The sequence below is a fragment of the Silurus aristotelis genome (genome assembly GCF_946808225.1).
Source record: "Silurus aristotelis genome assembly, chromosome: 6".
NCBI classification, from domain to species: Eukaryota; Metazoa; Chordata; class Actinopteri; order Siluriformes; family Siluridae; genus Silurus; species Silurus aristotelis.
In genome coordinates this window covers 7,220,547-7,235,587 of record NC_139579.1, presented here as the reverse complement: position 1 = coordinate 7,235,587, position 15,041 = coordinate 7,220,547, and the positions used below count along the sequence as shown (strand labels likewise).

At 35.7% G+C, this 15,041-nt stretch overlaps 1 protein-coding gene across 1 annotated transcript; it reads right to left on the bottom strand.

Annotated features, from left to right (window-relative positions):
* Nucleotides 1–4,470: 4,470 nt before the first annotated feature.
* Nucleotides 4,471–5,958, bottom strand: apoea (apolipoprotein Ea). Its single transcript, XM_083545389.1, has 5 exons — nt 5,875–5,958; nt 5,699–5,763; nt 5,365–5,515; nt 4,991–5,278; nt 4,471–4,774 (listed from the first exon to the last, which is right to left on the bottom strand). The coding sequence occupies exons 2-5, from the start codon at nt 5,739–5,741 to the stop codon at nt 4,498–4,500; spliced, it is 759 nt and encodes a 252-aa protein (XP_083401515.1). The 5' UTR covers nt 5,742–5,763; nt 5,875–5,958; the 3' UTR covers nt 4,471–4,497.
* Nucleotides 5,959–15,041: the final 9,083 nt, after the last annotated feature.

Below are 15,041 nucleotides of genomic sequence, written 5' to 3'. Positions count from 1 at the left end.
AAATAAAATAAAATAAAACTGATTTTGCAAAATGTAGTTGAGTAAAAAAGTAAGATTTGACTTGGAAATACTTCAGTAAAGTACAGATACATGAAAAAGTTACTTAAATACAGTAATAAATAATATTTACTTTGTTACTGACCACCAATGGTCTTTAGTGAATTTCTTAAAATCTCTCTTTGCAATGTGTAATTCAAGGCCATCACTATGTATTTTATTCTACCAGGCGCCCCGCAGTGCTGATTTCTGAACGCCTTATGGCAGTTTCCTCTGACCCTGGCAACATGTGATTTGATGGCTGAAATCTGTTTGGAAACTCCAACATTAAACAGACACTCGTAGCAGCAGCCTACTCGATAGAAAAGCTATGAAATTTAGACAATAGACTATCGGGATTTATTGCATTCATATTCATGGACAAAAATGTATTCAAACATAAGTCAGTGATTCTAATAGGCCATCACAGAAAGCCTTGCTGACCCTGTCAGCCCACCACTGTTGTCCTGCCTCAATAACTGATTTTGTCGCATTTGTCACATCACCATGAAGTGCTTCAGTGGAACAGGTTTGGAACAGGTATGGGTGTCTTAGTTCCAGTGAACATAAATTGGACATTCTATAAAACTGTGTGCTTCCAACTTTTTAGTTTACAGAACTACCACATATGGGTGTGATGGTCTGTGTCCATAAACTTTTGGTCTATGTTTGACTAGAGTTTCTGCCTTCCGCCTTCTGCGCTCCAAAACTGGAAGTTAGTGACTTTCAAAGAAACCGCGTTCTCGAGGATATTACTCCACCTCAGGTGAAGGTGGGTGATTTAACAGACTGCTCAGAGAATGTGCAGCTCATCGGCAGATGTCTTCACCTCACTAGTGCTGGAATTAGTACATAAACCATTCTAAAGTAGAACTAAACTAGGTTAAATATCACACAACTGAAAAAAAGTGCTCCCTTGAAACTTTCACTTGAGTAAAAGTACAAAGTATTTGCCTTCAAATGTACTTAATAAACTTTTGGTCTATGTTTGACTAGAGTTTGTAATTGGAGTTCTGCCCATCAGGAAAGCCCAGAAAATACCAGCTCAGTTTGAAATGCCCACTCAGAAACTAAGGAAAAAAAGAAAGTTGGGTAGAAAGTTATGAAAAGAGTAGGTGGTAGTTTAGTAGGAAAGGCATTGTACTTTGGATACAAAGATCTTGAGTACAAATCACAGCCACACCAATCTGCTACTCTTGGGCCTCTGAGCAAGGCCCTCAAAGGCCCTAGTTGTATTAACGAGATAAATGTAAGTCTCTCTGGATAAGGGCGTTTGACAAATGCTGTCAATGTATGAAGAGGGTAGTGTTTCCAACTGCTTTCTCCAAAGTTTTACTTCCTACCTGTAAATAAGCTGTTTCTAATACAGTTTCTTGTTTTAAGAATGAAATTAGAAACCCTTCATATAGCTTGCTTTTTGCTTACACTTAACAAATATTGATTTGCTTTTTATAATAACCGACACTCCTCTAAAAAGATGTTCCACTAGATTTTTGAGTGTGGCTGATTTTGAGATTTGTTCTAATTCAGACAAACGGGTATGAAGAGGCCTGGGGTGCAGTCACATTCCAGTTCATCCTAAAGGAGTTCAATAGGATTTAGTTCAGAGCTCTATAGCAGACCATTCATGAACTTTCACTCTAAATCATGTAAAGCCTACGTTCCTGGAGCTTCCTTTGTGCATTTTGTGTCATGCTGGAACAGGTTTGAGTCTCCTAGTTCAAGTAAAAGAAAAATGTCATGCTACCACATTCAAAGAGGCCTTATACAGACATGTACCTTTTTTTGTGGTAACAGTTTGAGGAAGAATCACATATCGCTAGAAAAGCTAGGTGTACTAATTATTATAATATTAAAATGATAATATATTATACACCATATAGTGTATTTCAGAAATAAAGTACGCAAAGTTGAATATTTTCACATAAAAGCATGTCCCATAGTGATTTATTCTAATTTCAGCACAACTTGATTAATTAGTTTTGTTTTGTTTTTTTATTCGTGAAAATGAACAGAAATGTTCTTTTTTTTGTTTTTTTGTTTTTTTTATGGTTTTATGTTTTGTTAGTTGTTTTTAATGATTTACATTGCCACCCTGTCTATTAATTTTTAATAACAATATGGTCTGAAATGGTTTATTCCTCATATAAAAGATATTTGACAATATTAACCGGGGGAAAGTTTACTTACCATTAAACATGTAGAGACCCAACACTCCTTCCATAAATGTTAAATAATATGGAAAATATTTTCTGATAACAACACCTTCTTAAAAATCCACTATTATTATCTTATAGAGCATCGACTATACATTTAAATCTCACTCCCAATAACAGAACTATATTTTAATTCATATTGAAATATACTCAGATCTGTTGTGACTGCTGCTGTTGTAAAACTAAAAAATCTATATACATTCTGACCATATTTTCTGATCTGATATGAAAACTTTGTGTAAATACACTTAATACAATTGCTGCTAAAAACAATAAATTTATATATACATAATTTTTTATATACTGACTCACACATCTTTAATGTCAATTTATATCGAGACACAACTTGCTGCATATGTATATTTAAAAAGGTTTATTTGTTTTGTCAATTGATGGCAGGGAAAAAAACATATCATAGTGGGAGGAAAATATATATATATTGCACAGTATTTTTGTTTTTACTTTATTGAAACTGACAGTTATCTGCCTACAACATATATTAGTACAAATTGGTAAAAAAATAACAACCAAATTACTGAATTGTTTGTAACATTTTATGGTCTTAGCATTACGTGCTAGCTTTATCTCTTCTCATTGACATTTTTTTAAATTGCTTAGAACAGAGATTCTTTGAAAAGTCATAGACATTTTGTAGATCCAATACTGAGGACAATAGTTTAAGCAAAACAAATAGATCCAATTGCCTTCCAAGTACTAATTTAACGTTAATACTGAAAAAGCAGTCATAGCACCTTCAATAAAGATTCATTATATTTCTAATAAAATACACTGGTAGGCCAAAGTATTTATTGATGTATTTATTTTCCATAACCTGAGCATAATGTTAAAGCGACCCCGTGGCTTTTTTCAGCCACTTGATGTTTTTATTCGCTGATAACTTTACGTGTGTTTCACGTAAAGTAAAAAAAAATTTTTTTTTTAAATGATGCATCAGCAGTTTTCAATGTAGGATGAATACACCACTTCATGATGATCGGGCTGAAAAAAAGCCACTAAGTTTAAGTGCTGTAAAAATATATCAGATCAATATTTCTTTCCACTTTTTTCACCTAAGTCTGTTAATCAAACTCAGTTCTGATCAAAACTACAAAAACATTTTTTTAATCCAGGATTTTTTTTTTATTACCAATTAAATTAGTGACGTCACAGAAATGGGAAAAACCACACAAACATTTTATATAAAAAGTAATTGTAAACTGGATTTTTTTTAACCATTTATCACAGGGTTGGATGTGTCAAAGATAGGGAAAAAACTGACTTTTATGCATGGTTAGTTTTTTTGCAGCATCAGTTTGATGATTTTTCCCCCATTGACTCCCATTATAACGAAATGTTTTTTTTAATTGCTCCACCATGAAATTTTATATGCATGCATTTTTAAAAATCATTTTTGCCACTCTTTTTAAACAAGTTTTATTTGCGTTTTTTACTGTTGACAGGCAGGTTTCGCCAAAAGGCTGTGGAAAGAAATTTTAGTTTCCGCAATTTCCGCACACACACACAAACACACACACACGCACACACACACATGCACAAACACGCACGCGGAACACACGTGCAAACTCATAAAAACACACCCAACACACTAACACTAGAAAATTGCAAACGAAAACAGAAAATAGGAAAATGAATGGAAATCGCCATAGGACGCGAATCGTCAATGCGGAAACTAAAATTTCTTTCCACAGCTCTATTTCATGGTCTCTTGGCGAAACCTGCCTGTCAACAGTAAAAAACGCAAATATAACTTGTTTAAAAAGAGGGGCAAAAATGATTTAAAAAAAAAATGCATGCATATAAAATGTAATTTTGGAGCAATTAAAAAAATGTCGTTATAATGGGAGTCAATGGGGAAAAATCATCAAAATAATTTAAACTGATGCTGCAAAAAAACTAACCATGCATAAAATTCAATTTTTTCCCAATCTTTAACAAAATCCTAGCCTGTGATGAATGGTAAAAAAAAAATCCAGTTTACAATTACTTTTTATATAAAATATTTGTGTTTTTCATATTTTTGTGACGTCACTAATTTAATTGTCAATTAAAAATTTAAATTCCTGGATACAAAATGTTTTTTTGTAGTTTTGATCAGAACTGAGTTTGATTAACAGACTTAAGTGAAAAAAGTGTAAAAAAATATTGATCTGCTATATTTTTACAGCACTTAAACTTAGTGACTTTTTTTCAGCCCAACGGTGGATTCTGTATGGCTGGATAAGGGTTAATTAAACCATTGGTCGAACCAGTTTTTTGCCTCCTCCATTTTGTTCTGGAATGGAGTGAGCAGACTCTTTTTTACCTCCTCAGCCTGATTTTTGAGTTCCTCCCATTTATTCGCAATTTGTTCAGCTTGATCTTTCAGCATATCTTTCAGGGCAGTAAATTTCTCCTCAGCGTTTTGGCGTACTACGTCGAAGTAAGATGTCAGGCGTTCATTTATGTCATCCGCATGCTGAGTAGCACGAGCTTGGACCTCCTCGAAGTATGTTTCAATTTTCCTTTAGAGAAACAAATTAGCATAACTAAGCATAAGTAAAGAAGAAATTATAATTTATGATGTTTGCTTTTTACACATTTGACATGAGATCTTAACAAAACATACCTAAATTTGGCATGCATAAATATAATTGTTCAAATAATAACCAATACCTATATTATATGTTACATATTTTAATTAACATTAATTTGATATTATATGGGTTCTAAAAACGTACTTCTTAATTTCCTGGGTGTCCTTGTTGAGACGTTTCTTTAGTTTACGGACATATGCGTTGAGTTTGTTCTTGAGCTCATCTGTGTTCTGCTCCACCATGGTCTGGAGCTCCTGGCTATATTCTGTAATGCGATCCTTTGCGTCCTCCATATGCGCACGTAGCTTGTTCGACAGCAGCTGAAGATCATCTTGCACTTTTTGAATTGAGTCCTCTGCGAAGGGGGCCAGCTTCGACTTCACATCATCCGTGTACATCTGCAGCTCGGCCATGCTATCACTGATCAGTGTGCTAGATAATAGATAAATACATTGAGTGTATGCAGCAGGCTATGTACATTTGGCTGTGTGGATTGTTGACAGCTTTGCTATACTCACTCAAGCTCTCTTCCAAGTTGGGTGTTCTGTAAGTTCTTCTTCATATCTTCAACCTTGGAGTTCACATCATTTACATACTCCCAGAACTTATCCACCATCTCCTCCCAATGAGTTTTAGGTTCATCCTGAAACAGGAATCTTCCCTGGCAGCCTAAATATTAAAAGCAGAAGGTTTTTTCTAGTCAGGAAAATCCACACAAAATCAATATAGATTGCGCAAATAAAAAATAAAGAAACTGCACAGTAAATAAAAGCACTTAATCTTTGCATGACAATAGCCACAAAGCTCTTTAAAAACCCCAATGATCATTAAATCCATGGCATAATATCATACCTGAGATGACTGACAGGGCAAAGATTACAGCAACCAATTTCATGATTCTTCCTCAGAGAGCACACCTGCAGAAAACACAAGAGTCTTGAGACCAAGAACACACTGACTATGACAACTGAATCCAGCGAAAAACGACTGTCGACTGAATCCAGCGAAAATCAATTAAAGATGTTTACCACTATTGTGTTGCGTTCTTTGGCTGTGGCTCAAATCACTGCAGCAAGCCTTTGGAATGGGTTGGATTTTATATAGCTTGGATCTAGTCACGTGATCCCTAAAAGACATTTAGATGTCATTAAATAAGGCCCCTCTGGCCAAAGTTCCTGTCCCAGCATGCTCTGCCAATCATTTTTAATTGCCATATTCCATTCCACGTTGCAACAGAGAGGTTCCAAAAGTCAAATGTGCAGGAATGAAAACACATAGGCTTCAATACAGGTGGGGTGCTGATAAGGATGTTTTTTTCCACTACCAAACTGATTTTAAAAGGGTGTGATCACTAGGAATAAACTCAAATTATATTGAAAAACTAAAGATTCAGTAAAATTGGGTCAAATTGTTGAAAAATATGGACCTATGATTGAAGCACTAATCTTTCCAAATGAAGTGTGTCAGCATGATTTAATCAAATCAAATTAAGGATTAGTGTGCCCTTCACCTTTGTACATTTTAAGCCCATACAGACATTTTATTTTATTTTATATAATTAAAAGAGATAAACACATTCTGACCTATGGACTAAGATTTATCAAAATCATCATAATTAAATATAAGGTTTGGTATTTCTTTTCCTGTAAAGCATTTCATAGATCCGTTGGCAATGAAATTATGATGAAAGACAAATAATTAGTCCAATTTAACTGATAATTTCATTTCTAAATTAATTTATTTGACTGATTCACCAAAATCACGTGGTTGATATGTTCCTGCTATGTAGCACGTCTATGTTTTATCTCCATTTTGACTTCATCATAACTATGAAATTAGGGCAAGGGGAAAGTATCTGGAGGGGAAATAGGTATTCATGTGGATACTTGTGCTGTGCTGGAATATTGAAGTCATTTCTGTAGTAGGTCTGGGCTTTTTTTTTAACTAGGTATATGACAACATGGAAATCAGTCACTGGAAAGGATTTTGGTAAAGCAATCTAAAATCAATATTTAAGAAGGGAAGAGGTATATATATATTGTTTTATGTGCTCATTTTATAATTATATTCAAGTTCAAAGGTACACAAGCCTCTTCATAACAGCATGATCTTAACCCACAAAGTGAACTAACAGCATGTTTATTTATTCATTTGTAATTTATATTTATTCCTGTTTTTACCATAATGCTGTTAAATTCTCAAATAAGTAGTCCTACTGCAGCTCTAGCAATAGTAAGAACTATAACATTGATAATAACTTTAATACTTGTATGTTTTATTGAACATATTTCTGTTGTATAGTACAGAAATGACTAAATGTTTTCCCTATTAAAGGCCAAAAAAAGACTGAGGAAAAAATATTTCATTGTATTTTGTGGAACTAATGCAGTTTTATTTTATAGTTCAGTGAAACTTATATTACAATTAAAAAACTCCTATTTATAGCACAATAGAGTTTAATGTCTAATTCACCTATTCAATCTATTAGCAATACAACCATATGGTTGTAATATAAGTATTTTTGAAAAGTTTTTCTAAATATTCCAAATTGGGTTGTGTCAAATTCACTTATGTTCTTTAGTATATTTTGTGCATCTTACAAAAAAAAAATATGTTAAATTAGAAATTCATAACACTGTCAATGGCATTTTGAATCTTCTCAGATATGACTTGACATATCAATGGTCACCGTGGGTCAACCTCGGCCTAGTTTGGGCATCTCTGTTATAGTATATGCTTTTCCACATAATACATTTTTTAATAAACTGTTGTTCTTTTTTTGAAAGTTATTTATTTAGCATTTATGGAAGGCATTTCCAGTGTCAGCCAGTTGAAGAAATCAGTTTATAGCTTCTACAACATGACTGATAACAAAACTAAACTGCCTCACAGACATTTCATTAAATGTGACTGTAATACTTTAATTTAGTTCAACTGTAATGCAATTTAATTTACTAGTAAAACTGTGGAATTCCTTACATATTCACTTTTGCACATTTTATATATATATTTGTATTTGATTGCATGTTAGATGCTAACCTAATTTTATTTTGCACATACAATAGCAATAAATCTAGATTTGTATTTTATATAAAATAGAAATTATTCTTTTTTGTTCTAAATTAACTCATACTAAAGGAGCCATTTGCAGCAGGAAATTTAGACAGTAGACATGCAGACTGTAAACTCAAAGCAGTATTTGCTCAGAAGGCAAACCAGTGAAATGGTGACATATTTATTACAGTTTAGTTGTAATTTACTGTCTCTGTCACTGTTCAGATATATTACAGTTTAACTGATGCTTTCGTGAACTATGTGAGGGAAAGGAATTTTGCCTTGTTTGTTTAGAAAGTTACCAAGACAGTGCAAGCATAAAGTTATGAGACTGCAATGTTTTGGCAGCATTAGCATGGCATGGGGAAAAAAGCTGAGGTATTACCAGGGCGCTAATTCAATCCTGAGACTTTTTATGTGTTATCCATCCTCGGTTAGCTTTGGGTTCTCTGATTTGTTTGGATTCTATTGAGTGAAGTAATTTGCATTTAGGAGTAAAATTGGTTTTGAATTTTATGGTATATTTTCATATATATTAAGTCTGATTCAAACAATAAAACAAATGTTATATTTTTTAACGATAAGTGTTTTATCTCTCATTTTGCTGCCTTTGCATATTTGCAGTATTGCGCAATGCTATTTGGAATATCATTCTTCTGCTTACCATCTTTTGTAAGCTAATGTGCAGTCAAATCCAGAATTATTGGCACCATCTTAAAAAAAATAAGCAAAAATAATTCTAAAAAGCATAATTAATACACTCGATTCGTTCCTTTTGTGGATCAAGGGCTCATTGTGGTGAACTGTATTTGTGTACTTTTATTGGTCGTCAGAGCTGTCTCACTAGGACAGTAATGCTCCTAGACCCAGCCTAATGAATGTACCATCTACCTTATTTAATGAATTTGCTGGCCACTTTATGTGCAAGGGTGCTCTCTTATCTGTATTACCTTTTGACTCTCCCTTTTAGTTATGCTGTCAGAACTAGAGCTGGAGTCAGCTGGAGTTCCTGTTTGCACTCTGCACACAATACACATTGTCCGTATCCATTACGTGACAGTATAAGCATACATACAGTAGTAATCTGGTTTTCTCGCTCCTTTCTCTATCTCTCTCTCTCTATCTTTCTCACTCGCTCTCTTAATCTCTTACCCTTTCTTTTTTACTGTTAAGTGAAACATATGCCTACTGAGACACCTGATCTATTCTGATGCTCAACTTGTGGATTGAGTTCTCATCACTTGGAAATCACTCATTGCGACCATTAACATGACTTTTGCAATTAAAACACTGCATCTAAGTACAATTTGCCACAATTTTACACTCAGTTGATACAGTAGATAACTTTTAATTCAAAATGTATATCCTTAATATATGTATTTCCATAAAGCAGATTTTTGACTCTCTTAAATGTTCTGTGCAAAAAACAATTACCAGACTGTTGGACTGGGAACTGTTTTGGAAAAGTAGATGTTTTTTGCTGACAGAAGAAAGAACCCGAGTTAGCATGTGAGATAAAACAATATAGACCAGATATATTGTAGGCAGTCTGTGTAGCACACATACAGTGAGGAAAATAAGTATTTGAACACGCTGCTATTTTGCAAGTTCTCCCACTTAGAAATCATGGAGGGGTCTGAAATTGTCATCGTAGGTGCATGTCCACTGTGAGAGACATAATCTACTAAAAAAATCCAGAAATCACAATGTATGATTTTTAAACTATTTATTTGTATGATACAGCTGCAAATAAGTATTTGAACACCTGTCTATCAGCTAGAATTCTGACCCTCAAAGACCTGTTAGTCTGCCTTTAAAATGTCCACCTCCACTACATTTATTATCCTAAATTACATGCACCTGTTTGAGGTCGTTAGCTGCATAAAGACACCTGTCCACCCCATACAATCAGTAAGAATCCAACTACTAACATGGTCAAGACCAAAGAGCTGTCCAAAGACACTAGAGACAAAATTGTACACCTCCACAAGGCTGGAAAGGGCTACGGGGAAATTGCCAAGCAGCTTGGTGAAAAAAGGTCCACTGTTGGAGCAATCATTAGAAAATGGAAGAAGCTAAACATGACTGTCAATCTCCCTCGGACTGGGGCTCCATGCAAGATCTCACCTCGTGGGGTCTCAATGATCCTAAGGAAGGTGAGAAATCAGCCCAGAACTACACGGGAGGAGCTGGTCAATGACCTGAAAAGAGCTGGGACCACCGTTTCCAAGGTTACTGTTGGTAATACACTAAGACGTCATGGTTTGAAATCACGCATGGCACGGAAGGTTCCCCTGCTTAAACCAGCACATGTCCAGGCACGTCTTAAGTTTGCCAATGACCATTTGGATGATCCAGAGGTGTCATGGGAGAAAGTCATGTGGTCAGATGAGACCAAAATAGAACTTTTGGGTCATAATTCCACTAAACGTGTTTGGAGAAAGAAGAATGATGAGTACCATCCCAAGAACACCATCCCTACTGTGAAGCATGGGGGTGGTAGCATCATGCTTTGGGGGTGTTTTTCTGCACATGGGACAGGGCGACTGCACTGTATTAAGGAGAGGATGACTGGGGCCATGTATTGCGAGATTTTGGGGAACAACCTCCTTCCCTCAGTTAGAGCATTGAAGATGGGTCGAGGCTGGGTCTTCCAACATGACAATGACCCGAAGCACACAGCCAGGATAACCAAGGAGTGGCTCTGTAAGAAGCATATCAAGGTTCTGGCATGGCCTAGCCAGTCTCCAGACCTAAACCCAATAGAGAATCTTTGGAGGGAGCTCAAACTCCGTGTTTCTCAGCGACAGGCCAGAAACCTGACTGATCTAGAGAAGATCTGTGTGGTGGAGTGGGCCAAAATCCCTCCTGCAGTGTGTGCAAACCTGGTGAAAAACTACAGGAAACGTTTGACCTCTGTAATTGCAAACAAAGACCACTGTACCAAATATTAACATTGACTTTCTCAGGTGTTCAAATACTTATTTGCAGCTGTATCATACAAATAAATAGTTTAAAAATCATATATTGTGATTTCTGGATTTTTTTTTTTTAGATTATGTCTCTCACAGTGGACATGCACCTACGATGACAATTTCAGACCCCTCCATGATTTCTAAGTGGGAGAACTTCCAAAATAGCAGCGTGTTCAAATACTTATTTTCCTATAAGTATATAAGAAATATAATACTTATGTGGGTATTGGGTCCCAAATGAAGTCAGGTTAAAGTCAGCATATAGACCATATCAAGAAAGTAAAACAATAACAAAAGCATGGTTCCAAAGCATTTCCGGTGGTGCTGTTTTTAAAGGAGCTGTTAAAACAAAATGACTAACACACTTTTTAAGAGTGATGAGATGCAATCTTTATTCTGCTGTGGCAAATGTAAAAGTTTCACCTCCCAATTTTTAATGAACCAAGTGTTCTCCATCAAAACTTATTGCATACATAATTATTTCATACGTTTTGAAATGTTTGTGGTTATCGCTGTGTATAAGCTGTCTCGTGTCAATATTTTGAATGGCTTAGTTAACTGGAAACGTCCAAGGACCAAAGACGTCACTCTCTTACATGAACGAATGGCAATTTAAATACACTATAAACTAAATTGCTAATCAGAGTGCTCTGCCTTAATTAAAGGTTTACAAAAAATGCTTAAGGTCATTCTTCCTACTGAATCCAAAGTAATCTTGGGGACTTTAGTGTTCATGCATAAAATGATAGACATATTATATATTAATTGTATTATAATATGTTCCTAAAGTTAAACTCAATGTGATGAAATGTAAAAGTGCAAGACATAAACAGCCACTTGATACCATTGGACCTTGAGACAAAGGTCAATGATTGATTTTGTGATTGCATCGTCCGACCTGAGGCCACAGGTTTTGTACAATCAGGTAAAGAGGGGTCAGAGGTGTCAATTGATTGGTAATGCCTTAAGTTTGTCTTACAAAACACTGTACAAATTTGAAGGATAACCCAGAACAGCCTTCCAAGTTATTTGAAAGTGCCTAGCAGAAGCTTCGGTGAGAGTAAATTTATCTTGCACCTCTAAAATGCATTTAGTGGGATCATTGAGTCTGAATGGACCTTGTTTAAATCCTCTATTATACAGTGCATCCAGGAAAGTATTCACAGTGCTTCACTTTTTTCACATTTTGTTATGTTAAAACCTTATTCCAAAATCGATTAAATTCATTATTTTCCTCAAAATTCTACAAACAATACCCCATAATGACGATGTGATAGAAGTGTGTTTGAAATCTTTGCAAATTTATTACGAATAAAAAACAAAGAAAAGCACATGTACATAAGTATTCCCAGCCTTTGCTCAATACTGTGCTAAAGCACCTTTGGCACCAATTACAGCCTCAAGTTTTTTGGAGTATGATGCTACATGCTTGGCACACTTATTTTTGGGTAGTTTCTCCAAGTCTTCTTTGCAGAACTTCTCAAGCTCCATCAAGTTGTATGGGGAGCATCGGTGCACAGCCATTTTCAGATCTCTCCAGAGATGTATAATCGGGATAAAGTCTGCGCTCCTGCTGGGTCACTCAAGGACATTCACAGAGTCGTCCTGTAGCCACTCCTTTGTTATCTTGACTGTGTGCTTAGGGTCGTTGTCCTGTTGGAAGATGAACCTTCGACACAGCCTGAGGTCCAGAGCGCTCTAGAGCAGGTTTTCATCAAGGATGTTTCTGTACATTGCTGCATTAATCTTTCCTTCGATCCTGACTAGTCTTCCATTTCCTGTCTCTAAAAAACATTACCACAGCATGATGCTTAGACCACCATCCTTCACTGTAGAGGTGGTATTGGCGATGGGAGAGGTGCTTGGTTTTCTCCAGACATGATGCTTGGCATTCAGGCCAAAGAGTTAAACTTTGTTCCTCGTTGGTCTGAGAGTCCTTTATGTGCCTTTAGGCAAACTCTAGGCGGGCTGTCATGTGCCATTTACTGGGGAGTGGCTTCCGTCTAGCCACTCTACAATACAGGCCTGATTGGTTAAAAAGTGCTGCAGGGATGGTTGTTCTTCTGGAAGGTTCTTCTCTCCACAGAGAAATGCTGGAGCTCTTTCAGAATGACCATTGGGTTCTTGGTCACCCCTAAGGCTCTTCTCTCCAATCACTTAGTTTGGCCAGACGGCCCACTATTGAAAGAATCTTGGTGGTTCCAAACTTCTTACATTTACGGATGATGGAGGCCACTGTGCTCATTGGGACCTTCATTGCTGCAGACATTTTTCAGTACACTTTTTAAGATCTTTGCCTGGAGGTCTACAGACAATTCCTTGACTTCATGGCTTGGTTTTGCTCTGACATGCACTGTTAACTGTTGAACCTTATATAGACAGGCGTGTGCATTTCCAAATCATGGCCAATCAACTGAATTTACTACAGGTGGACTTCAATCAAGTTGTAGAAACATCTTAAGTATGAACAGTGAAAACAGGATGCACCTGAGCTCAATTCTGAGTGTCATGGCAAAGACTGTGAATACTTATGTACAAATGATTATTTCCATTTTGTATTATTATTAAATTTTCAAAGATTTCAAACAAAATTCTTTCATGTTGTCATCAGGGGGAATTGTTTGCAGAATTCAGAGAAAAAATAATTAATTTAATTCATTTTGGAATAAGGCTGTAACATAAAATGTGGAAAAAGTGATGTGCTGTGAATAGTTTTGGATGCACTGTAGAAGCAGCTGCAGAAGTCTGTCTGTGTCTGTCATGGTTGTAGCCGCAGGGCGTGCTGGTGGACATCAGTGGTAAGGAAAGCCTTCAAGTGGTATAGTCTGTCCGAATAATATTTGTGATGGACTCTCCTGGTTCAATTTAGAGGCAAATATGGAGGTAGCAGAAGCAGTTACACTAAGTGAATGAACAGTTTTTCACTTGAGCACTTATAACTCCACACCTCAACAATGATGGACCTATAGTGAATGGACATTCAGTGCCACCCAGATAAGGATGGTTTCCCTTTTGATTCTAGTCGCCACTGGCTTGCTTATAAGGGATACATTTAAATTACAGTATAAGAAACAGAATTAAACTAAACTTATACACTCTTTTACAGAACTGCTTCAAGACTATGTAAATTGTTAAAGGTGCTATAAAAATTAATTTTATTTAATTTAATGTTTATGCAGGTGAGGATTTTGAAGATGCTTTGGGTTGCCCCAATGACATTTGATTTAAAACGCTACAAATTAGAGACTTTAGACCTTGCTAATGTTTAAGTTAGCAAAGGCAGGGGAATGATGGCCTCTACTGAGGATATTGCTGAGTGAAAAACCCAGCAGACAAACCCTCACTTTAGGAGCCAGTGTCAAATATCTCTGGTGTTTTGGTTTTGGCAACATCACCCTTCTTGCAGAGCAAAAATAAAATATGCTTTTTTTGTTTGTGTTTGTAGTTGCCTTGAAAAAATGAACAGTTCTATTTTTAACTATACATTTATGAGAATTAAAAAAATATTTAAATGGAATATTTATCTTTTTGTATATATCTTGACCAAATGTTTAGCCCTCCCTAGGGGGACAAGGGTAAATCCTACCTGTCTTCTTATGGAAAAACAATGCCACAGCTATAGCTTACATAATGTTATATAACTCTATAGTATATAGTAATTAGTATAGTATATTCAATTCACTTTCAGAAAAAAAAATGCTCTAAAGTCAACTTCTCTTTGTCCCCGAAAGCAATCTTGACATCAGGGATTAACAGACATCAGCAGTTTTAGTTTGCCTTTTAGAATCTGAAGTCATTTATGTACTTTGAACTGAATTAAGTAACCACAGAGGCATGATAAAGACGTTATTAAAAAATCCTTTGTCATAGGTGTGTTTGGTGCTTAAACATGACAAGTAAGACAGACTGTCATGATATAAAGCTACTCCGAGATGTTTTTTGGTAAATTCTCATGGAACCTGCTATTGTATGTGGCTATGATGCAGTTTAGTATTTTGTTACTATTGTTACTATTTAAAAAGTTATGAACAGAGACTAATTAATCCAAGTAGAAATTTCCCAGTGACATGTGCCCCTCTTCTGAATGAAAAACCTTAATGAAGATTGAGTGCAATATTTGTGGATTTGAAATTTGCCATTAATTCGTTTTGTTTTTTTATTCCAAG